This window comes from Camelus bactrianus, chromosome 21 (assembly GCF_048773025.1).
Source record: "Camelus bactrianus isolate YW-2024 breed Bactrian camel chromosome 21, ASM4877302v1, whole genome shotgun sequence".
Classification (NCBI taxonomy): domain Eukaryota; kingdom Metazoa; phylum Chordata; class Mammalia; order Artiodactyla; family Camelidae; genus Camelus; species Camelus bactrianus.
The window spans coordinates 9,146,444-9,164,368 of record NC_133559.1 but is presented as its reverse complement, the minus strand read 5'-3'; the positions used below and the strand labels follow the sequence as shown (position 1 = coordinate 9,164,368).

General features: G+C 45.8%; 1 protein-coding gene across 9 annotated transcripts in view; it reads left to right on the top strand.

Annotated features, from left to right (window-relative positions):
• The first annotated feature begins 397 nt into the window (after nucleotides 1-397).
• ARHGEF11 (Rho guanine nucleotide exchange factor 11) overlaps nucleotides 398-17,925 on the top strand; it is a 96,635-nt gene continuing 79,107 nt past the window's right edge. For 5 of the 9 annotated variants that reach the window (XM_074349598.1, XM_074349603.1, XM_074349600.1 and 2 more), the window contains exon 1: nucleotides 399-1,910. In XM_074349598.1, the coding sequence (XP_074205699.1) occupies nucleotides 1,879-1,910 (32 nt within the window). In that variant the 5' untranslated portion in view covers nucleotides 399-1,878. Of the gene's footprint in view, nucleotides 1,911-17,925 lie in introns of all 9 variants that reach the window. The other 4 variants (XM_074349599.1, XM_074349602.1, XM_074349601.1 and 1 more) reach the window with 2 other exon arrangements.

Sequence of the window (17,925 nt, the reverse complement as noted above, 5' to 3'; positions counted from 1 at the left end):
GCGCGGTGCCTCGCGGGGTCCGGGCCGGGGTCGCCGGCGGGCCAGGCCGGGAAAAGCCGGGGATCCGGTTAAACCCGGGACCGACTAGGCCGCACCGAGAGGCCGAGCCGGGACTGTGGGGCCGCGGAGGGGACCGGCCGAGGAGCGGCGGCGAGGGGTCGCGGCGGGATAGAGCGCGCAGGGAGGCCTGGAAAGAGGCCGGCGGGGCGGGAGCCGCGGCCGCGGGACCCGAGGAAGGGAAAGGCGGTCGGCTTCCCGCCCCCGCCCCCCGGCCGCGGCGTGAGGGGAAAGGCCGGCGGGCAGCGCCGGGAGGAGGAGGAGCCTGCGGCCCCGCCCCCGCCGGAGCGAGGGAAGGAGAAAGGCTCGCGGGGAAGAAGGAGGAGGAGGAGGAGGGAGGGCAGCGCGGGGAGGGGGCGGCCGGCCGGGCCTGCGCCCGAGCGAGCGGCGAGCCGGGGGGGAAGGGGCCCGGAAGGAGGCGAGCGCGGCCGCGACGCCGGGAGCCGGACGCCCGCCCGTGCCGGCCTGCCGCCGCCGCCTTCCCTGCCTGCGCCGGAGCCTGGACCCCCGCGGCCACCGAGGCCGGAGCGCGGCGGTCGGGCGTGGGGCGAGCGGGCGAGCGGGGCCGGGAGCTGGAGGCCGTCGGCGCTCCTGCGCGAGGCGCGGTGGGCTCCTGCCTGCGAGATTAGGCGAGGGGCGGAAAGGGAGGAAAAAGGCCGAGAGAGAGAAGCCAGGCGATCGGATTGTCCGGGAGGCTGGTGTGGAGGAATATCCCACCCCGAACTCAAATCCACAATAATAATCCAAACTATTAATAATAAGGGAGCAGATTTTCTGGCCAGGCTAGAGGGAGAGCTGGGGGAACGGGAGGAAGCGAAATCTCCGTTTCATGGAGGCTGAGGCAAGAGAAATTTTCGGAGCCTGGATGTGGAGAAGCAAAACAGAACTAACTCAGGAAATTGTCTTTCAGAAAAAGGCCGAACCTAGGCTGGGAATCAGGCTGGGGTAGGTGGAGAAACCTGCAAGTTTAAAGGAAAAGGAGAGAATATTTTCAGAGATTTTTCTCTGGTTTGTGGTATTGCTACCATTTTAAAGGTAAAAAGCATTGCATTTCAGGTGTTCTTTGATTTTTTTTTTTTTCTTTTTTGGTGCAATTGGCTCATTTAAAAATTTCAAAACCTTTAATGTAAAAGCTTTTTTTTTTTAAAGGAAATTCATAATTTTGGTTCCCAGGGTTGCACTGGACTTGGAAGGAGTGCAGTTGTGTACATACTATTGTATGGTTCTATTTATTTTTTTTTAACTGTTTAAATCAGCTGAAAGATTTTTTTCCAAGTGCCAATTTGGATTTATTCCTCTTTTTTTTTTTTGGTCCCTCAATATATCTGTTGTCGTTTTAAGCATTGGAGACCAGAGAATTATTTTCCCCCTTTTGGAGCTTGAGGCTCTCTTGCCAACAGAAGGACAGCTGGGAAAACTGGATTAAAAGGATAGTTTTTATCTGTATTTTGCAGTTGAGACTGATATTTTGAAGGCACATTCTTTCTGATTCATTTTTTTTAAGCCCATAGCGCTAACCTTGAAGAGATTTGTGGTTGGGTTTTTGGTTTCTAAGAAGGTCATAGTTTTTTCTCTCTCTTTTTTTTTTTTTTTTTTTCTAAGAGAGGGGAGGGGAAAGGGGGGCTAAGAAAGGAGACCATGTTAACTGGTAGAAGTAGAATGGAGCTTCAGTTACCAGGATCCTGAGAGCTGGAGGAAAAAGGATTCAACCTTCAAGTTGGGAGGCCCTCCTCTTACCTTTCTTAAAAATTGCAAGCAATTCAGTCCTGATCAAGACATCAAGACTACAGGATTCTGGAACCGTGGAGACACTGAGAAACCATGAGTGTAAGGTTACCCCAGAGCATAGACAGGTAGGTTTGCTAATAATGTGGTTTTTCAACACTTACTTAAGGAAAGACTGGGAGGGAAGGTGTTGCATTTTGATAAAAGGATGCAGAAGAAGGGGCTGACTGGGCTCTGGAATCTGGTAGGGTAGAAGCATTGGTCTTTGGGGACTGTCTGGGCATGTGTGTTTATGTTCCCTCTGTGTGTGTCCATGTTCAGAACCGATCCTCTGATTCAGTGTTTTTAAAATATAAGCAGTAGACACTGGTGCCAGCAGTGGGGAAAGGGGGAAATGCTTCCAGCTGCCTTTGACTTTTGCCAGGCCAGAGGCTGTATTTGAGTCCCTAACTTGCCAGCCTAGGGGTGGGAGGCGGGCACAAGCCTGGTCACGTGAGCCCCCAAGGGTGGATTGGTACTGGCTTTAGGTGTTGGAGCTGCTGGGGGAAGGGCCCTGGCAGGGGCGTGGGCCTCCACGGGGCTGGTTGTTGTGGAATGGTGGGGCTTGGTGATGGCGTGGATCCCATTTCTAGAATGAGGAGGATGTTCTTGGCCTGAATGATGGGACAGAAACACCCTTTGTACCCATACAGGTCTGGATTTTTACCAGTGGCTGCTAATGGCCCTCAAATGCATAGGTCACACTAGAATTTCTTCCTCTCCAAGCTTAGGGTTTAAATTGAAATCTGCCAACAAGCTGATGCTCTAGGTTTAATCTTACAAGCCGTTTTTAATAAGCTTGACTCTGCAAAATGGGCCTTGCCTCTGCCTAGAGCTGGAAGGAGTTGTTTTGGGCTCTTAGGCCTGATGAGCAGAGGCAGTGGCCCTTAGAGTCTGAGCACAGGATGTCCCTCCCATCCCCCACCCCCCACCCCGTAGAGTCTGCCCAGCCTCCTCATCTCCTGCAACACTGCAGTTTACAACTTTGTAAGGTGTCTGCCTTTTCCTTTCCTCCCCTTCTCCTCCTCAGCCCTTTCTCCTTGAGAATCTTGAGAGAGGGTTGTTTTGTAGGTGCTGCATACTTCCTAAATGGATGGACCTGGGGAAAAAATTAACTGGAGAGATAGGGAGGAATATTTGCAAGGGAGCAGTTGCTTTCTCCTTGTCCAGTTAACCTTTGATTTTCCATGCTAATAATAATTTCTTTTAGGCTGTGGAATGTGGCCTAAAATGCATATAATCTCTCTCTCTCCCAAACACTAATCTCTCTATTGCCTCCGAATCCCATTTAGATTAGTTCAGCAGTCCCCAGACGGGGACCTGACTTGGCAGTGGAGAGAAGGCAGACGGCCACAAAGGACAGAAAGTGTTTGTGGCGGGTTGAAACCTCCACCCCTTCCCCTTTTTGTTGGCTGCTCTTTGGTTTGACTCTTCTAAAGGAAGAACTGAGGCTTGTCAAGGCAAGGAGCTGAAATGGTTACACGGCTGCCCTTCTTCTCTTTTCATCCTCTTGGAATTTGGGAATTTGTGCACTTGCCTTTTGGAGATTTGAGGGTGAACTATTTCTTGGAATTCAGGGGTGCGAGAAGATGGAGGCCCAGGTGTTGGGTGGTGCAAGAACAAGGCGATAAGGGTTCTGGGCTGGTGTGAGATGCTCCTCTGGGAGTTTGCATGTCCTCAGTCTTCTCAGGATTTGTACAGCATGGTTCATTTTTCAGAGTGCGTTCATAGGAACATATCTCACTTGAGCCTCACAGTATTTCCATGAGGCAGACATATCAGGGGTTATTATTCCCATTTTACAGAAGGGGTAATTGAGGCTTAGAGAGGAGACCTGCTAGCCCAAGGCCATCCTCCCTGACTAGTGGCAGAATCTGGACCCCAACACAGGTCTTCTGATTCTGAAGCCATGGCTCTGCTCTTTTTGTTGCCCCACCCTGTCTAAGTGGGTTTGTGTACTGGACCTGTGGAATTGGATGGGGGGCACTGTTTCATTCTCTCCTTCTGGGAGGAAGGTACGATGCTCTTCAGCATTCCCTTGCACTCTTCTTTTTAACTGTCTTGGGGCTCGCACCTGTAATTTCTGTGGTTAAAGGACCCTCTTCTTCTGTGGGATGATGCAACTTTGCAGAGTGAGCGCACTCCTCACCTCTACCCCCACCCCGATTCTCTCCCCTGTTAGAGGGTCAGTTCAGGGGCCTGGGACCCCTTCAAAGTATCTCCAGTTAGCTTCATTCTATGAGACCTTTGACATCTCAGGTTCAAGACCATGTGGATTTGAAATAATCCACAATTTTACACTATAGTAGAGGAATGGAGTGACAGGAAGTGCCTCAGATTATGGATGGAGTCAGGGATTCTCTTTTAGTTTATCCATTTGCTTTGCAGAGAGCCTAGTGTAAGGTGCTGAGCTCCGAGAGTGTTTTAGAAAATTTAAGTATACGCTTCTGGCTTACAAAGAGCATGCAGACTACTTGGGAAGCTAGGAAAGGTGTAAGACTCCTGAAGACCACGTAGAAGCAACACTGGACCAGGAGCTCTGTAGAGGCAGGGGCTGGGTTGGGTTTGCTCAGTTATATCCTGCGTGCTTAGCTTAGTGCCTTGCATGGAGTGAGTGCTGAATATTTGACAAATTGGTGTTGGAATGAATGAACATGTCAGCACATATAAATTCTTCCATTTCAGATTTTCTTTACATTTGTTAATTTCAAATGTAGTCAAAGCAAGGTCGATTAAAGAAGGCTTCCTGGGTGATGCGTATTTTCTTGGAGATAAGCAACACGATGGAGGGCCATGTCTATGGAAAGGGATTGTGGCTTAAAGTATAGAAGACTTTGGGATATTTATTCAGCAGTCTTCAGTCCCCTCTTGGGGAGTGACTCCTGGGTCCAAAGAAACATGTAGTATTTGCAACTAATCTTTATCTTGTAGTATTAATCTGTTGTTACTGGAAGATGGGCTTAAATTGTAGCTGTGTTCCCTTCGGTCTTTGTCCATGGACGATTTGTTGCCTGTTAATGTATGTTCTTCTCAAAAGTTTCTAAAAATGAGTTTGATATGGCAAGCAGAGATAATGATACTGAATTACATTTATAGGAATGATAATGAGTCTTGCTAAGCCATCTATATCCATTTGCCTAGTTCCCCATGGCAAATATTTTTGAGATGGCCAGATGGGTTAGGAGTTTGCATCCACAAAATAGCTTTTCTCTGGGCAGAGTTAGAGAAAACTCATGTGAGGACCAAAGCAGATGGAGAAGTACTAGATTTAAGCCGAAAGTTCTTGGTTTGATCCCTGGCATTCCCCTTAACTATGTGACCTTGGGCAAATCACATGCCTGCTGTGGTTTCCTCATATGTAAAGCAGTAGCTCATTTATATGAAATGCTTTCTGGTTCACAGACACTGTCACATAATATGTCATTTGAGGATTATAACATTTATTGCATCTTTCTCACAGTGCCGTTGAAAGGAGCAAATCCAATAAGATAAAATATTTCAAATTGCTTTTTAAATTGTAAAAGTCTGTATAAATTTTAGATGATAAACTCATGGATTTGATTTAGCTTCATGCACTGCTTTCTGAACTAGCCCAAAACAAATCACGAGTGACTAAAAGATCTTTCCATTGCTTTGAAGAATTTAACCAGAGTGAACGGGCTTTTTTGTTGCAGAAGTGCAGGGGTTAGAAAGAAGGAATACTTTTCCAGTGGTCAGGGTTGGGTGATAATACTAGAATATGGGAAAAGGATGATTATGGAAGCTCCTTCCCAGGAATTTTGGTGAGTGGGAGGGGCTTGAGCTACCTTGGCTTCCTTAGATGGGGACAGAAAGGGTTTGTTTTATGATCTCTGGCTGTTCCTTGTTTTAGAAGCATATGACTCTCCTAATTCAAAATAAACCCGGACCCAGCAACTGTTCCTTATCAGGGATCTGAGACTGAATGTAACTTTTCCCCAGTCTGTAGCCTTTTTTTCTAGAAGAGGCAGAATCTCACATGAGATGTATGGAGGAAGTGGCAGGAAGAGGCAGAGGAGAGCGGGAGACAGTAGATAGGCCTGTCCTAGGAGAGAGCCTTCACGTGGAGGGGAAAGTCTGTAGAGATGAGAAGCTGGTAGCCTTGGCTGAGGGGACTGGGCTTGTCTGAGGAGGGGGTGGGGACCCCCAGAACTCTTCCCACCTCAGGTCCCCATCCCGCTTCAGGTCCTTACTGAGCCTGAGACCAAGAAATCCCCAGACATTCAGCTGAGTTTCTACGTAGTTTAGAAGGTTGGCCTCCCAGAACAGTGACAGGGATCCAGAGCTACAAATAGTAAGTCCCCTGAAAGGCTGAGTCTTCTCCACAACGTGCCCTTGTGCTCTCTGGGCGGAAGAGAAGGGATGGCAGTAGATTCGCAGATGGAATATTAGGCTAAGCTTACCTTCAGACACTCAGAAACATTTCTGAAAGAGCACCCTTTGATTAACAAATCTATTTCACCTTTTTTTTTTTAATAGTCAGAATACTGTCAGAGTCCCTGTCATTCCATGTAGGAGAGTAGACAAAATATGTGAAAAGTTAAAATGACAATATGAGTTCATCAGAAATAAAGAAGATTCTGTGAAGGGCACATGGCTAATCCCCAAATTAATATAAAGACAAAGGAGTTCTGGAAGCTCATAACCTCCATGGAATAGAGTTTGGAAACTTTTGGATAGGGTCCCTTACTGCTTTAAAGACCTGGGATTCTGCTGTATGTGAAAGGGCTTTGTTAACACTGACATTCCATAAAACATAAGAGGAATGATTTTAAGCTATATTGATTGCATCTGCTTCACATCTTCATAGTGATACTGCCTTCAAAAATCCATGTTACTGGTTTGTTATTTTAAAAACTTAATTTCAAGATTTATCACATGGCTTGGAAACACTTCACCCCCACGGACTGTGCGTTCTTCCTTCTTTTCTTAATCACTAGATTGGGAAGAGACCCAAGCATAGACCTGCTAGTGGCATCCAAGGTCACTCCTTTGCCCCAAGAGTGGGGAAGCAGGACTAAAGGCTTTGCAGATTCTGGTCTCAAAAGAAAAAAGTAATCATTGCTTTATTAAAAATTGTGTTAGTTCTCCTGCGAGAGGAGGTTTGCAGTTCTGAAGGAAGAACACCAGCATCTGAGTAAATAAATGTGTGAATTAGGGTAGCTAACCTCTAAGATTTGATTCCTCCTAGCTGTTACGTTCTTTGAGCCTCTGAAAACACGATGCCTGTGTCCTTTCTTTCAGTGAGCCAGGACTTTTTTCAGGAATCCTATCTGCCTTCCTGAAAACCAGTAAAAACGAAACTTTGAAATAGCTGGGGGACAGAGCTGTCTGATGAACTGGGAGAGGAAAGTGGAAGAAGTGCAGGGATGTGGAAGCCTGGGGAGGGACTGGGAAATCTGTGGCCCCCAGCTGAATTGGAGTAGGATTTGGAAGGTGTATTCAAGGCCTGGAGGAACACCTAGATTTGTGGGACCAAAACAATTGGACAGTTTTCAGGGAAAAATCACAGAAGTCTTAAGTCTTAGGGGATCATCTTCCCTGTCCTCTCGACTCCAAATAGGGCATCTCTGGAGCTGGTTATGACAGTTGAGGGACTTCCATTTTCAGGAATCCCTTGTGGTTCCGTGAATTGAATAGTTGGAAATTCTTTTGCATACCAAACTTTCCTTTTCTACACGTTAAGTGTATCTTAGAGTCTTTTACTTTATCCTAAAGTCACTAGTATCGCTCCATCATCTTTATTGACTTCTTCATGATTCTCCCCGTTCTAAAGAATAGCAAAATAAGACATAAATGTGTGAGAAAGGGGCTTTGAAAAGTTAGAGTGAAGTGCCTTCAGTCTTGATTGCCAGCACTTTCTCCTCCAGCGTTTAAAGCTACCATAAAATGGTGCGATGGGATCTAAGTCACCGGTCATGGCCTGGCATCAGATCATAGATGGAACTGGACCAATCTGGCAACCTTCCAGATGATGAACCGTGATCTGTGGCTCTTGCAATCAGTCGGTTGGATGGCAAATATTTATCAAATAGCTGCATGCGCAGCTCAGTTCTTAGTGTTCTAGTAGATAATTTGCAAGAATGTGGAGCTTACATTCTTGTTGGGAAATGTAATTAATGAAACAACACAAAACAATAAAAAAAAATAGTTCATTATAGCTGAATCTTGATGTATGCCAAAAAGGTACATTCAGAGAAGAGTAGAAAGTTGGGGCTAGTGAGAATAGCCAGGGGAGGGGTAGTTAGAAATTATTTGGGTCAAAGAAAGAGAGGAGGCCATTTCCTACAAGGGGAACATCAGCACAGGTTCTGGGACAGACCAAGCATGGGGTGGTCTTCATAGACCAGAGGGAAATTAGGTGGTCAGAGTGCGTATGGTGAGAGGGTTGGGGGGATAAATATGTTCAGACTGGATGTAGTAGGCAAAAGGGAACCAGTGAGATTTGTGTTAATATATGATGGTAAAAGGAGTGTTTAAAGAAAGAATTCTGATGTTAATATGTAGATGGGAAGAGAGAAAAAGATGATGTGGGAACAAAGAAGAGGGTCAGGATTTGAAAGACATTTTGGAAGGAAGATCAGCAAGGTATGTATGTTAAGGCTGAATCAGGTTTGCTTCCCGAGTTTTGGAGACTGGCCCACTGGAGGGGTAGTTCTGTTGCTAGAGAGAAAAGAACCATCATTAAAAGTCAGTTCGTCTCCCATTGGTACCCCGCAGTTTACTGAACACAGCATATCAAGTGATACTTAAACCTTGCTAAGGCCCTTAGGTTAGGCCATTTCTACCAAATAGTTTTATTAGAGTTCTTCACTGCAGTCTTTTAAAGGGAGATCCCTTAGGAAATTGGGTCATGATTTGAGGACATTCACATATATTTGATAGATCCTGATTAATTAATCATACCCCTCCCACTCAGCAGGCCACACTCCAGGGCTAAAGGGAAATCTGTGCGGAACCCATCCTAGGAGCATAATGATAAAGAGTATAGGACTTGAAGCTAGAAGAGCTTTTTATGAGCCCCAGCTCGGCCTCTGACAGCTGTGTTGTGCGATCAGGGTGATTTGTGTAAAAGCATTATGTGAATCCTATAGTGCCAAATACATGGTGAGTGCTGTTGAGGCATTTGGTTTGGCAAGGACCCCAGATTGGCCTGAACTCTCCTCAGCTGCCACTAGAAGACCTGTGCTTGGGTGCTCAGGCCTCTGCTGATTCTCAACTAAGGACTGACAGGCGTGGCTCTGGGAGCATATGGAACCGACACAGGACAGTAGTAGTTAAAAATCAGGTGTGAAAGATCTTGTCCTAAGGCCATCCTTCTTTGCTGGAAACCCACGGTGTCTTTCCTTTCCAGCCCAGACTCCCCAGCTTGGGCTCTGTGTCTCATTCCTTCAGGCCAGCCCACATCTCACTAACTGTAGGTCTTATTACTGTCTCCCACCATCCCGCTTCGAGCAGACCAGCCTGTTGCCGAGGCCCACATCGTGCCGTACCTTTATGTGACTGCTCTCTTTCTCTCCCCAGCTCCCGCTAGTCTTATTTCCTTCAGGGAGATCTTTTCTGGTTAATGTCATCAAACTCTTTAGTACGTTTATATTATTCAGCATTCTTTTTGCACCTCCATATTCCAATTGGACTCTTATTATCTTTTGTTTGTATAAAATAATGTATGTAAAAGTTCTACAGAATCTCTCGCACATGGTGAACTATTAGAAATAAATGTTGGTGTTCTTCCATTCTTTGCATGTTTTATGTTGGTTATTGTGTCTCATCCTGTTTCTCAGGGTTCAAAAATGATGTCTCTTCATTTTTCTAGATTGTCTTCTAGTGCCCGGTTGAGTTCTATATGATGTACACTCCTACCTGCAGTTACCTGGCTTCAACTGTAGTTCATTCTTGACATTTCTAATTCCCTCCGTGCCTACCCAAGGGATTTCAAGAAAGCAGCTCTCATCATTGCTGCCAGAAACAGAAACCAAGGATTTGCCTCGTTCTTATTGGGTGCTAGGTCTTGGGCACTTGGCATTTCTTCTAGGGACAGAGCAGCCTTGTTGGGGTTGCTTGCCTTCAGCTTCTCCCAGTTCTCGGGGGTTTTCCCCATTGGCGGCCTGGTTTCCGGGCTGCTGTCCCTGCAGGGGTCTGACAGGCATGGGGCCCGCCCTGCTATTGTCCTGCCTGCCCCAGGCTGGCCCCATTCATTTCCCAGAGCACAGCCCTCAGAAGCTTCCCTCCAAGAGACTGCTACTGCAGAGAAAGGCCACTGTTGTTCTGGGGGGAGGTGGCTGGAGAGAGTGTAGTAAATAGCTTTGTGAATGGGACCTTGTATGAGGCTAAAACCGAAGACCCTTTTCTCCTCAGAGCCCTAGGGATGGGGGCAAAAAACCACTAGGGCGTCAGCGTCTTCACAGGAACAGGGTCTGAGGTTTAGGAATATTCACGCGATCCCTCAAATTGGGGGATTGGTCCCTTTAACAAATCTTCACTGGCTGGTGCCCCTCCAGCCACCAGGATTCAGCATGAAGTCGCTTACCCTGCCCTCTAGGAGCCTGTGGTTTTGCTGGGGGAGACACAGGTAAGTAGGAGTCGTGTGGTAGCACCTGAACTCTTCCGTGATGTAGCCGAAGTACATGGGAGGGACAATAGAGAAGCTTTCCTGGAGGAAGTGACCTTTAATCGAGGCCTGAAAATGAGAACCAGGCTTGCAGGAGGGAAAGTCCAGGCAGGAGCAACAGCGTGGACAGAAGACAGAAGGCAAGGAAGGGCATGGTGTGGTGGAAACCGAAAGTGGCTGTGGTCTGTAGTGAGACCTTAGCACAATTCATTAAATGAACCGGGAGAATAGGAGCTAGAGCCGGGGGGCCATGTCATCCTCCTCGTTAGGGGTTTTGGACTCTATCCTGAGGGCAGTGGAGGACCACTGCAAGACAAGGAGGGAGTGACATGGTCAGATATGCTTTTAGAAAAACAGGATCACCCCGGCTGCAGTGTGGCTATTTAAATTGAAAGAATGAAAGAGTAGGGAGAGGGAAGACAAATCAGGAACCCATCATAGAAAGTCCACCAGGGCAGGAGGTGAGGGTGGCCTCCACTAGGGAGGTGACAATGGGATGGAGGAAAATGAAGGATTAGAAACTAAGTAGTTGATTATGTGGAGGGAGGGGAGTAAAGGGGAGTGTGGGGCACTGGGCTGCTGGGTGGTGCTATTCAATTAAAAGGGGGAACCCACGAGGAAGAGCATGATTGAGGGAAGGAGTCCCTTTTGGACATGATGAGTTTGAAGTGCCTGTGGCAGATCCCAGGGAAGACGTTGAGCAGGCAGGCAGCTGGTTATACAGGTACTGGGATAGACAATCACATTTGTGGGTCGTCGATACCTAGACAGGATGGTGGAAGTGTGAGACTGTCCAGGGACAGGGCATAGAGTGGGAGCGCCTTGGACAGAATGGGAGGGGCACTGCATTCAAAGGTGAGGCAAAGAAAGAGGATCCCACACAGGAGACTGGTAGGGAGTGGCAGAAAAACAGGAGCCAGGGCAGTGTGGAATCTCAGAAATGAAGGGAGGGAGTGGTCAACGGTGTCAAATGCTCCCAAGAGGCAAAGGATGGAAAGGATACAGAAGTGTCTGGTTTTAGTAACTGGAGGATTTTCATGGCCTTGGGGGGTTGGAGGAAGAGCCAGTTTGCAGTGGGTTTAAGAGGGAAGAGGAGGTGAGGAAAGTCTGGTCAATGCTTTTATGAAGTTTGGTCAGAAAAAACAGGAGAAGAAATGTAGCTCCCCATCAGTAGAACTTTGAGTTTATTTTTTCAAGGTGGGACTAGGTTGCCTTAAGTCAGAGGTTACAACCTTGGGCATACATCAGAATCATAATTGCCATGGGAGAGGGAGTGGGGAGATGTGACATAGGATTAAAGGAAAGGTTAGAGCCAAGAGAAGTCAGTTTTTAAAGGAGGGGAGGACACAATTGACAGGGAAAGGACGATGGAAGTTTTAGGACCAAGATAAGAGTGCAATAATGGTGGTGCTCCTTTGTACTTCTGTGGTACGATATGCAGTTTCTAAAGCATTTTTGATCTGTTACCACGTTGAGATAATCCAGGCAAGTATTTGCATCCCCATATCATAGATGGGGAAACCTGCTCAGGGAGGCTTTAGTGTTTTACCTAAGGTTTGTAAACTAGTGAGTGATGGAATTGGGATTTAAGAAAAATCTGTCCCTACTGAGCCCTAGTCTAGTTCTGTTTCCATTTTCCTGTCCCCCTGGCCAGCCTTAGTGGTAAAAACATGTAAGTCTTGTGAGGGAGCCAGACATCAGGTTTGTTTGACACCAGTGAAAGGTGCCCTCCGGGAGAAGAGATTAGTAAATCAGGGATCAAGCCTCTTCAGTTTTTAATCTCTTCCCTATAAGATCTCCTGTAGGACCTGAGGCTTGCATTCACTACCCAAGAGGAAGAGAACCTCCCTCCCTCTCTGCCTTCTGGTTGGTTAATGATGGGGAAAGAGTGGCACTCTGAGGCCAGGTAAGTTTAGTGACATTGGCAAGAATAAAATCTCAGAAGTGACTCAGCACTCTTCCGCTAAGCCGTGCGGCACCTGTAAGCTACTCAGGGGCCTTATCTTTGTGTACCCGGTGGTGCCTAGGACTGTGTAGCGGATGGGTGCTCAATAAAGTTTTACTAAATGAATGGGTACAGTTTTTTAATTAACAGCTTTATTGAGATACAATTCACATACCATAAAATTCACCACTTTAGAGCATACAGTTCAGTAGTTTTTAGTATATTCACAGAGTTGTGCAACCATCTGTACTATCTAACTCTCGAAAATTTTCATCACCCCAAAAGAAACCTTGTACCTGTTGGCAGTCACCCCGCATTGCCCCTTCCTCCCAGCCCCAGGCAACCATGAATCTACTTTCTGTCTCTATAAGTTTGCCTCTTCTGGTTATCTCCTATACATGGAATCATGCAATATGTGGCCTTTTGTGCCTGACTTCTTTCACTTAGCATGATACTTTTCAAGGTTCATTAATGTTGTAGCATGTATCAGTACTTTATTCCTTTTTATGGTCAAATAATATTCCATTGTATGGATATACTGCCTTCTGTTTATCCATTCATCAGTTGATGGGCATTTGGTTTGTTTCCATTGCTCGGCTATTATGAATAATGCTGCTATGGACATTTGTGTACAATTTTTTGTATGGATATATGTTTTCTTATATATTTAGGGTGGGAATTGCTGGATCATATGGTATCTCTGTGTTTAGCATTTTGAGGAACTGCCAAGCTGTTTTCTAAAGTGGTTGCACTGTTTTACATTCCCACCAGCAAACTGTGAGAATCCAGTTTTTCCACATCTTCACCAATGCTTGTTTTGTTGTCTGCCTTTTTGATTATAGCCATTTTAGTAGGGGTAAGGTGGTATCTCGTGATTTTGATTTGCATCCCCTTAATGACTAATGATGCTGAGCATCTTTTCTTGTGCTTATTGGCAATTTGCATATCTTTAGAGAAATGTCTATTCAAATCCTTTGCTCATATTTTTATTTGTCTTTTTATTGTTGAGAAATGGATACAGTTTTAAGCTAAGGCACTTAAACTCTCTAGGTCCTAGTTTCATTGGTCATAAAATGGGAAAGTTGGATTTGATCTCTGAGATCCATCCAACTCTAATGTTATTGAATCTGTGGAACTCTGGTCACTCCTTTAAGATTCTACGCATCACCATGTTGCTGTACAGCTTAGTTGTTAGGACTAAGACTTTTGTGTCAAATAGACCTGGGTTTCCTATTACTCAATCTCTCTAAGCCTCAGTTTCTCCCTTTGGAAACTAAGGAAGAGTATCTCTCTCATAGAGTTCTTGAAAAGATGAAGTAAAAATAATGCATGTGAAGTGCTTAGCAAAGTACCTGACATAGTTAAGAGTTCAACAAATGCTAGCTGTGATTATTATCTCATTATTACCTCATATCTTGTCGTCTCCAGATGGATGAGCCAAGTCTCCATTCCTGGTGTGACTTACCTGTCCTGATCATTGAGGCTTTGCACAGATCAGTATTGTTGAAGTTATCCATTGCTGTGTAACAAACCACCCCGAATAGTGACTTAACATAATACTAATTATTTATTTTGCTCACAATTCTGGGGGTTGAGCTCAGCAGTTGTTCTCAATTGGGATCTCTCACGCAGGTGCAGGTATACAGGGGCAGACCTGGCCTGGGTTTCAAAGGCTTCTTCACTGTAGCCTCTGTGTCGGGAAGACTCAGCTGGGAGCTCCCCCTCTCTCTTCTCTTTTCTCTCCTCTCTCTCTTCTCTCTCTCTCTCGGGAATCTCCAGATTGTCTTTCCACATGGTGGGGTCAGGGTAGCTGGACTCCTTACAGGGTGGCTGAAGTTTCCCAGGCCGAGCATCCCAAGACATTTGCAGAAGCTGCATCACCCTTTATGAGCTGGCCTTTGAGGTCACATTGTGTCACTTTGGCCTTACTCTTATTAGTTGAGGGAGTCACAAAGGCCTGGCCAGGATCAGGGAGGGGATATGGACTCCACTTCCTAATGGGAAGTGGCAAGGCTCTGGAAGAGCATGAAGGCTGGGAAATATTGTTGCGGTTGCTTTTGGAAAATTCAACTTGCCACAGTTACTTAGATTTTTATGGTTCATTTTTGGCCCTCTTCTCCTTCAAATACCAGTTGAAAACTTACTTTCTAATGAAGTCTTACCTGATTAACTCCTTGATTCAGGTTTCTTCCCTTTTTTTGCCTCTCACCACGTAGATCCCTGTTGATTTTTATATGACACCTGCTTATCTTTTCCTGTGGCTCTTTCATCTGTAATGCTCCCATGCTGCCTACAGCTAGGCTCTGTACTCTTTAAATAGTAGTGTCAGCTAGTGCCCTGAAATAGTAAACTAAAACCGCCAATAAGGGTTTTTCCAATAAGTTTAATCACCTAGTGTTCAAATGTTGACTGGTTCTCCCTTAGGTAATGGTTCCAGCAATTTTTTAGATTTACCAATCCCTAACCCTAATCCATCTGGCACTTTAGGGAAACCCAAGTCCTACACCCTTCCGTTCTCTCACATGATATTACATCCAGCCATAAAAGCTCATGGAAGTAAGGGTGAATGGGGGAGATGCACAATAACTACTAGCATTGGTCCAGCACATCACTGTGTGTTTGGAAAGTGCTTTAGCAGTCATTCTGATTTTTCTTATTGCAATTACTGTTCTCCTTTACAAATGAGAAGACTGAGGCTCACAAGAGTTGAGGCTTGAAATCACAGCTGTGGTGAACCTAGGTCCCCTGGCTCTAAATCCTGGGCTCCCCTCCTTGCTTGAGAAGGGCATCTGGTTTGCTCCAGTTTAACATTCTTAATCACCCAGAGCTCCAGGAAGTCTCACAGCACTGATCTCAGAAACCTCTTTCCACCTCCTAGTCTTTGCTGAAGAAGGTAAACCCGGATGAAATCATCTTCTGCCTTTCTCACCCTGCCTTTTCTGTAACAGTCATCCAGTGATCTGGGGCTCTGAGCTTTGTTTTCCTCCTATGGTGTTGCCTCTGCCACTTTGAGTCTTTACACCAGAGATTGAGTTGTTTGGGAGCCCTGTGAGCTTGGTTACTTTGGAAAAGGACATTCCCAACTGGGGAACGTGCGCGCGCGCGCGCGCGCATGCGTGTTCCGGTCTGAGAAATAATGCTCAATAGGGTAGGAAGCACAGAATGAGCAAAAGGATGGGAGCGTAGCTAGAGAAGGTAGAGAAAAGAACCTTCCGAGTTCTCTTGTCTCCAGCTGAGAAGAGTTCAGTCAGATGCAGAACTGATGCTCTCTCTGCATCTGACCCTGCTGGTGACCTGCCACTGCCTCCAAATTGATACTTATGTCATCAGGGGCCCTTCCGTGAGAGTCAGCTTCATTTCATTTCCTGCCTTGGTGATCAAATGCTTGGGGAGTTTTATTAGGGTGCTGTTGGAAGAAGTAGGACACAAACCAGGCAAAGAATAAGAACCACTTAATACAATAATCTTGGCAGTACCAGGCATTTACACAGTGCTTTTACTCCTCAAGCACTTTCCGTCTGTGGTTGGGCTTTAACCTTACTGTATACTTGTGAGGAAGAGCCTAGGGCATGAGGAGGGCGGCATCTCTCTTCAGTTGACTTAGCTTCTCTTTCCTCCTCTCCCTCCCTGGAGCTGGGTTCCCCCAGAACACATTGTTTTGACAGCTCTTTGCAGCTTTTGGAATCACCCTGCTTCTGATACAACTTAGCTTCTCCGTCTTTCCCATGAATGGGGTGCCTTCCCTCCCTGGTGGTAATTATCAGGGGAGCCGGCTCATCTGCGTGGCCACCCTGTCTGTCATCATCAATCTCATGAAGAGCCTTTTCTATGAAAGCTATGAGATTAGAAAATAAATTGGCTGAGGCAGAAGGATTAGCGACTCAGAGGCTAGGAACCCACAGCTTCAGGAAGGCATGGAGCGGGGGCAGCGAGGAGGGAAGGATGAGAGAACTAGCTGGCAGCGTGAATCCTACTGGAATCTGAGGTACTTCCTCCCTCTCTACCGACTTATCCCCTGTCGCTTCTGGCTCCCACTGTCTCTACCTGCATCTACTCCTGCACTGTAGTATGTGCTCCTCTCTCTTCTGGATGCCTTGGGGAAGATAATGGAGAAAAGTGGTCCCTGACTTTAGGGAACCTAAAGGCTTGTTGGGAAGGCACCTGCAAAAGACCTAAGAGCCTTTAAGTAGCATAGGGTTCTATTGGAAGGGTAGCCTGAAGGCGCCACAGCCCACACCCGGGGCGGTTATGTCAGCTTGGGAGAGAGAAGCAGTCTCCTGCTCTCTGATTTTACTTTCAGGTCTTGTTTGGCAATTAATTGACTTCAACAAGAAAGGTTTATTGATCCACAGTTGATATGCCAGCCCTGTGCTTGAGGTTATGGGTATTTAATATTCATAAGCAGATACTTAACCTGCGATATGTATTCAAAAATATGAAATTAATAAAGGAATAGTCACTCAAGATGCCAGAGAAGTGACATATCTGACACAGCTTTTAAAAGAGTTTCTCTGGTATTAAGAATAGACTAGGAGTCCGAGAGAAAAGCAGGAAGGACTGTTAAACTATTGCAGTAATCTAGGCAGGAGATGATGGGCGTAATTACTGAGCTAAATCTGTTTTTACTATGGCACGGGTACAGGCATCTTTTTCCCCCTTAACAAAACACACTGTGCTTTTATTTTTTAATTGAGGCAAAATTCACAGAATATAAAATTAACTATTTAAAATGTGCAGTTCAGTGGCATTAAGTCCATTCGCAGCATTGTAAAACCATCACCTCCATCTAGTTCCCAAACATTTCATCTCCCCAAAGGGAAACCCGTACCGATTAGCAGTCATCCTCCATTGTCCTCTCTCCTACCCCTACAGATGTCTTAAACTTGGGAACAGGATAGGTTTCCATGGGGTTTTGTTCCATTCCCCCGTATATCTTATCTTTAATATATCTTTATTGATCAGAGATGAAAGGGGAATTGTTAGAAATGTACCCTAAAGTCTACATATTAATATATTAGGTGTAAAATACATAGCAGGCTGGGCATCTCCCATACCTGCAGACAAGATTTTTGAGGATTAGTGAATTGGCTGATTTAATTGCTACTTTGTCAAACCTTCATGACTTCACAGTCCACAGCCGTTTATTTGTATCGTAATCATCCCTTGTGTTTGTGCATTACTTTGCAGTTTTACAGTTTGAGTGTTTTCACATACATATTTTTTGTAGCAGCTTTATTGAAATATAATTCACATGCCATAAAATTCACCCTTGAGGTGTGCAGCCATCACCAGTCTAATTTCAGACATTTTCATCACCCCAGAAAGAAACTTCATACCATGAGCAGTCACTTGCCATTCCCCTCTCCCACAGCCTCAAGCAACCACTAATCTACTTTCTGTCTCTGTAGATTTGCCTATTCTGCACGTGCTAGACAAATGGAATCATACAGTATTTGTTCTTTTGTGTCTGGCTTATTTCACTTAGTATATTTTCATATTTCATCTATGTTGTAGCATGTATCAGACTTAT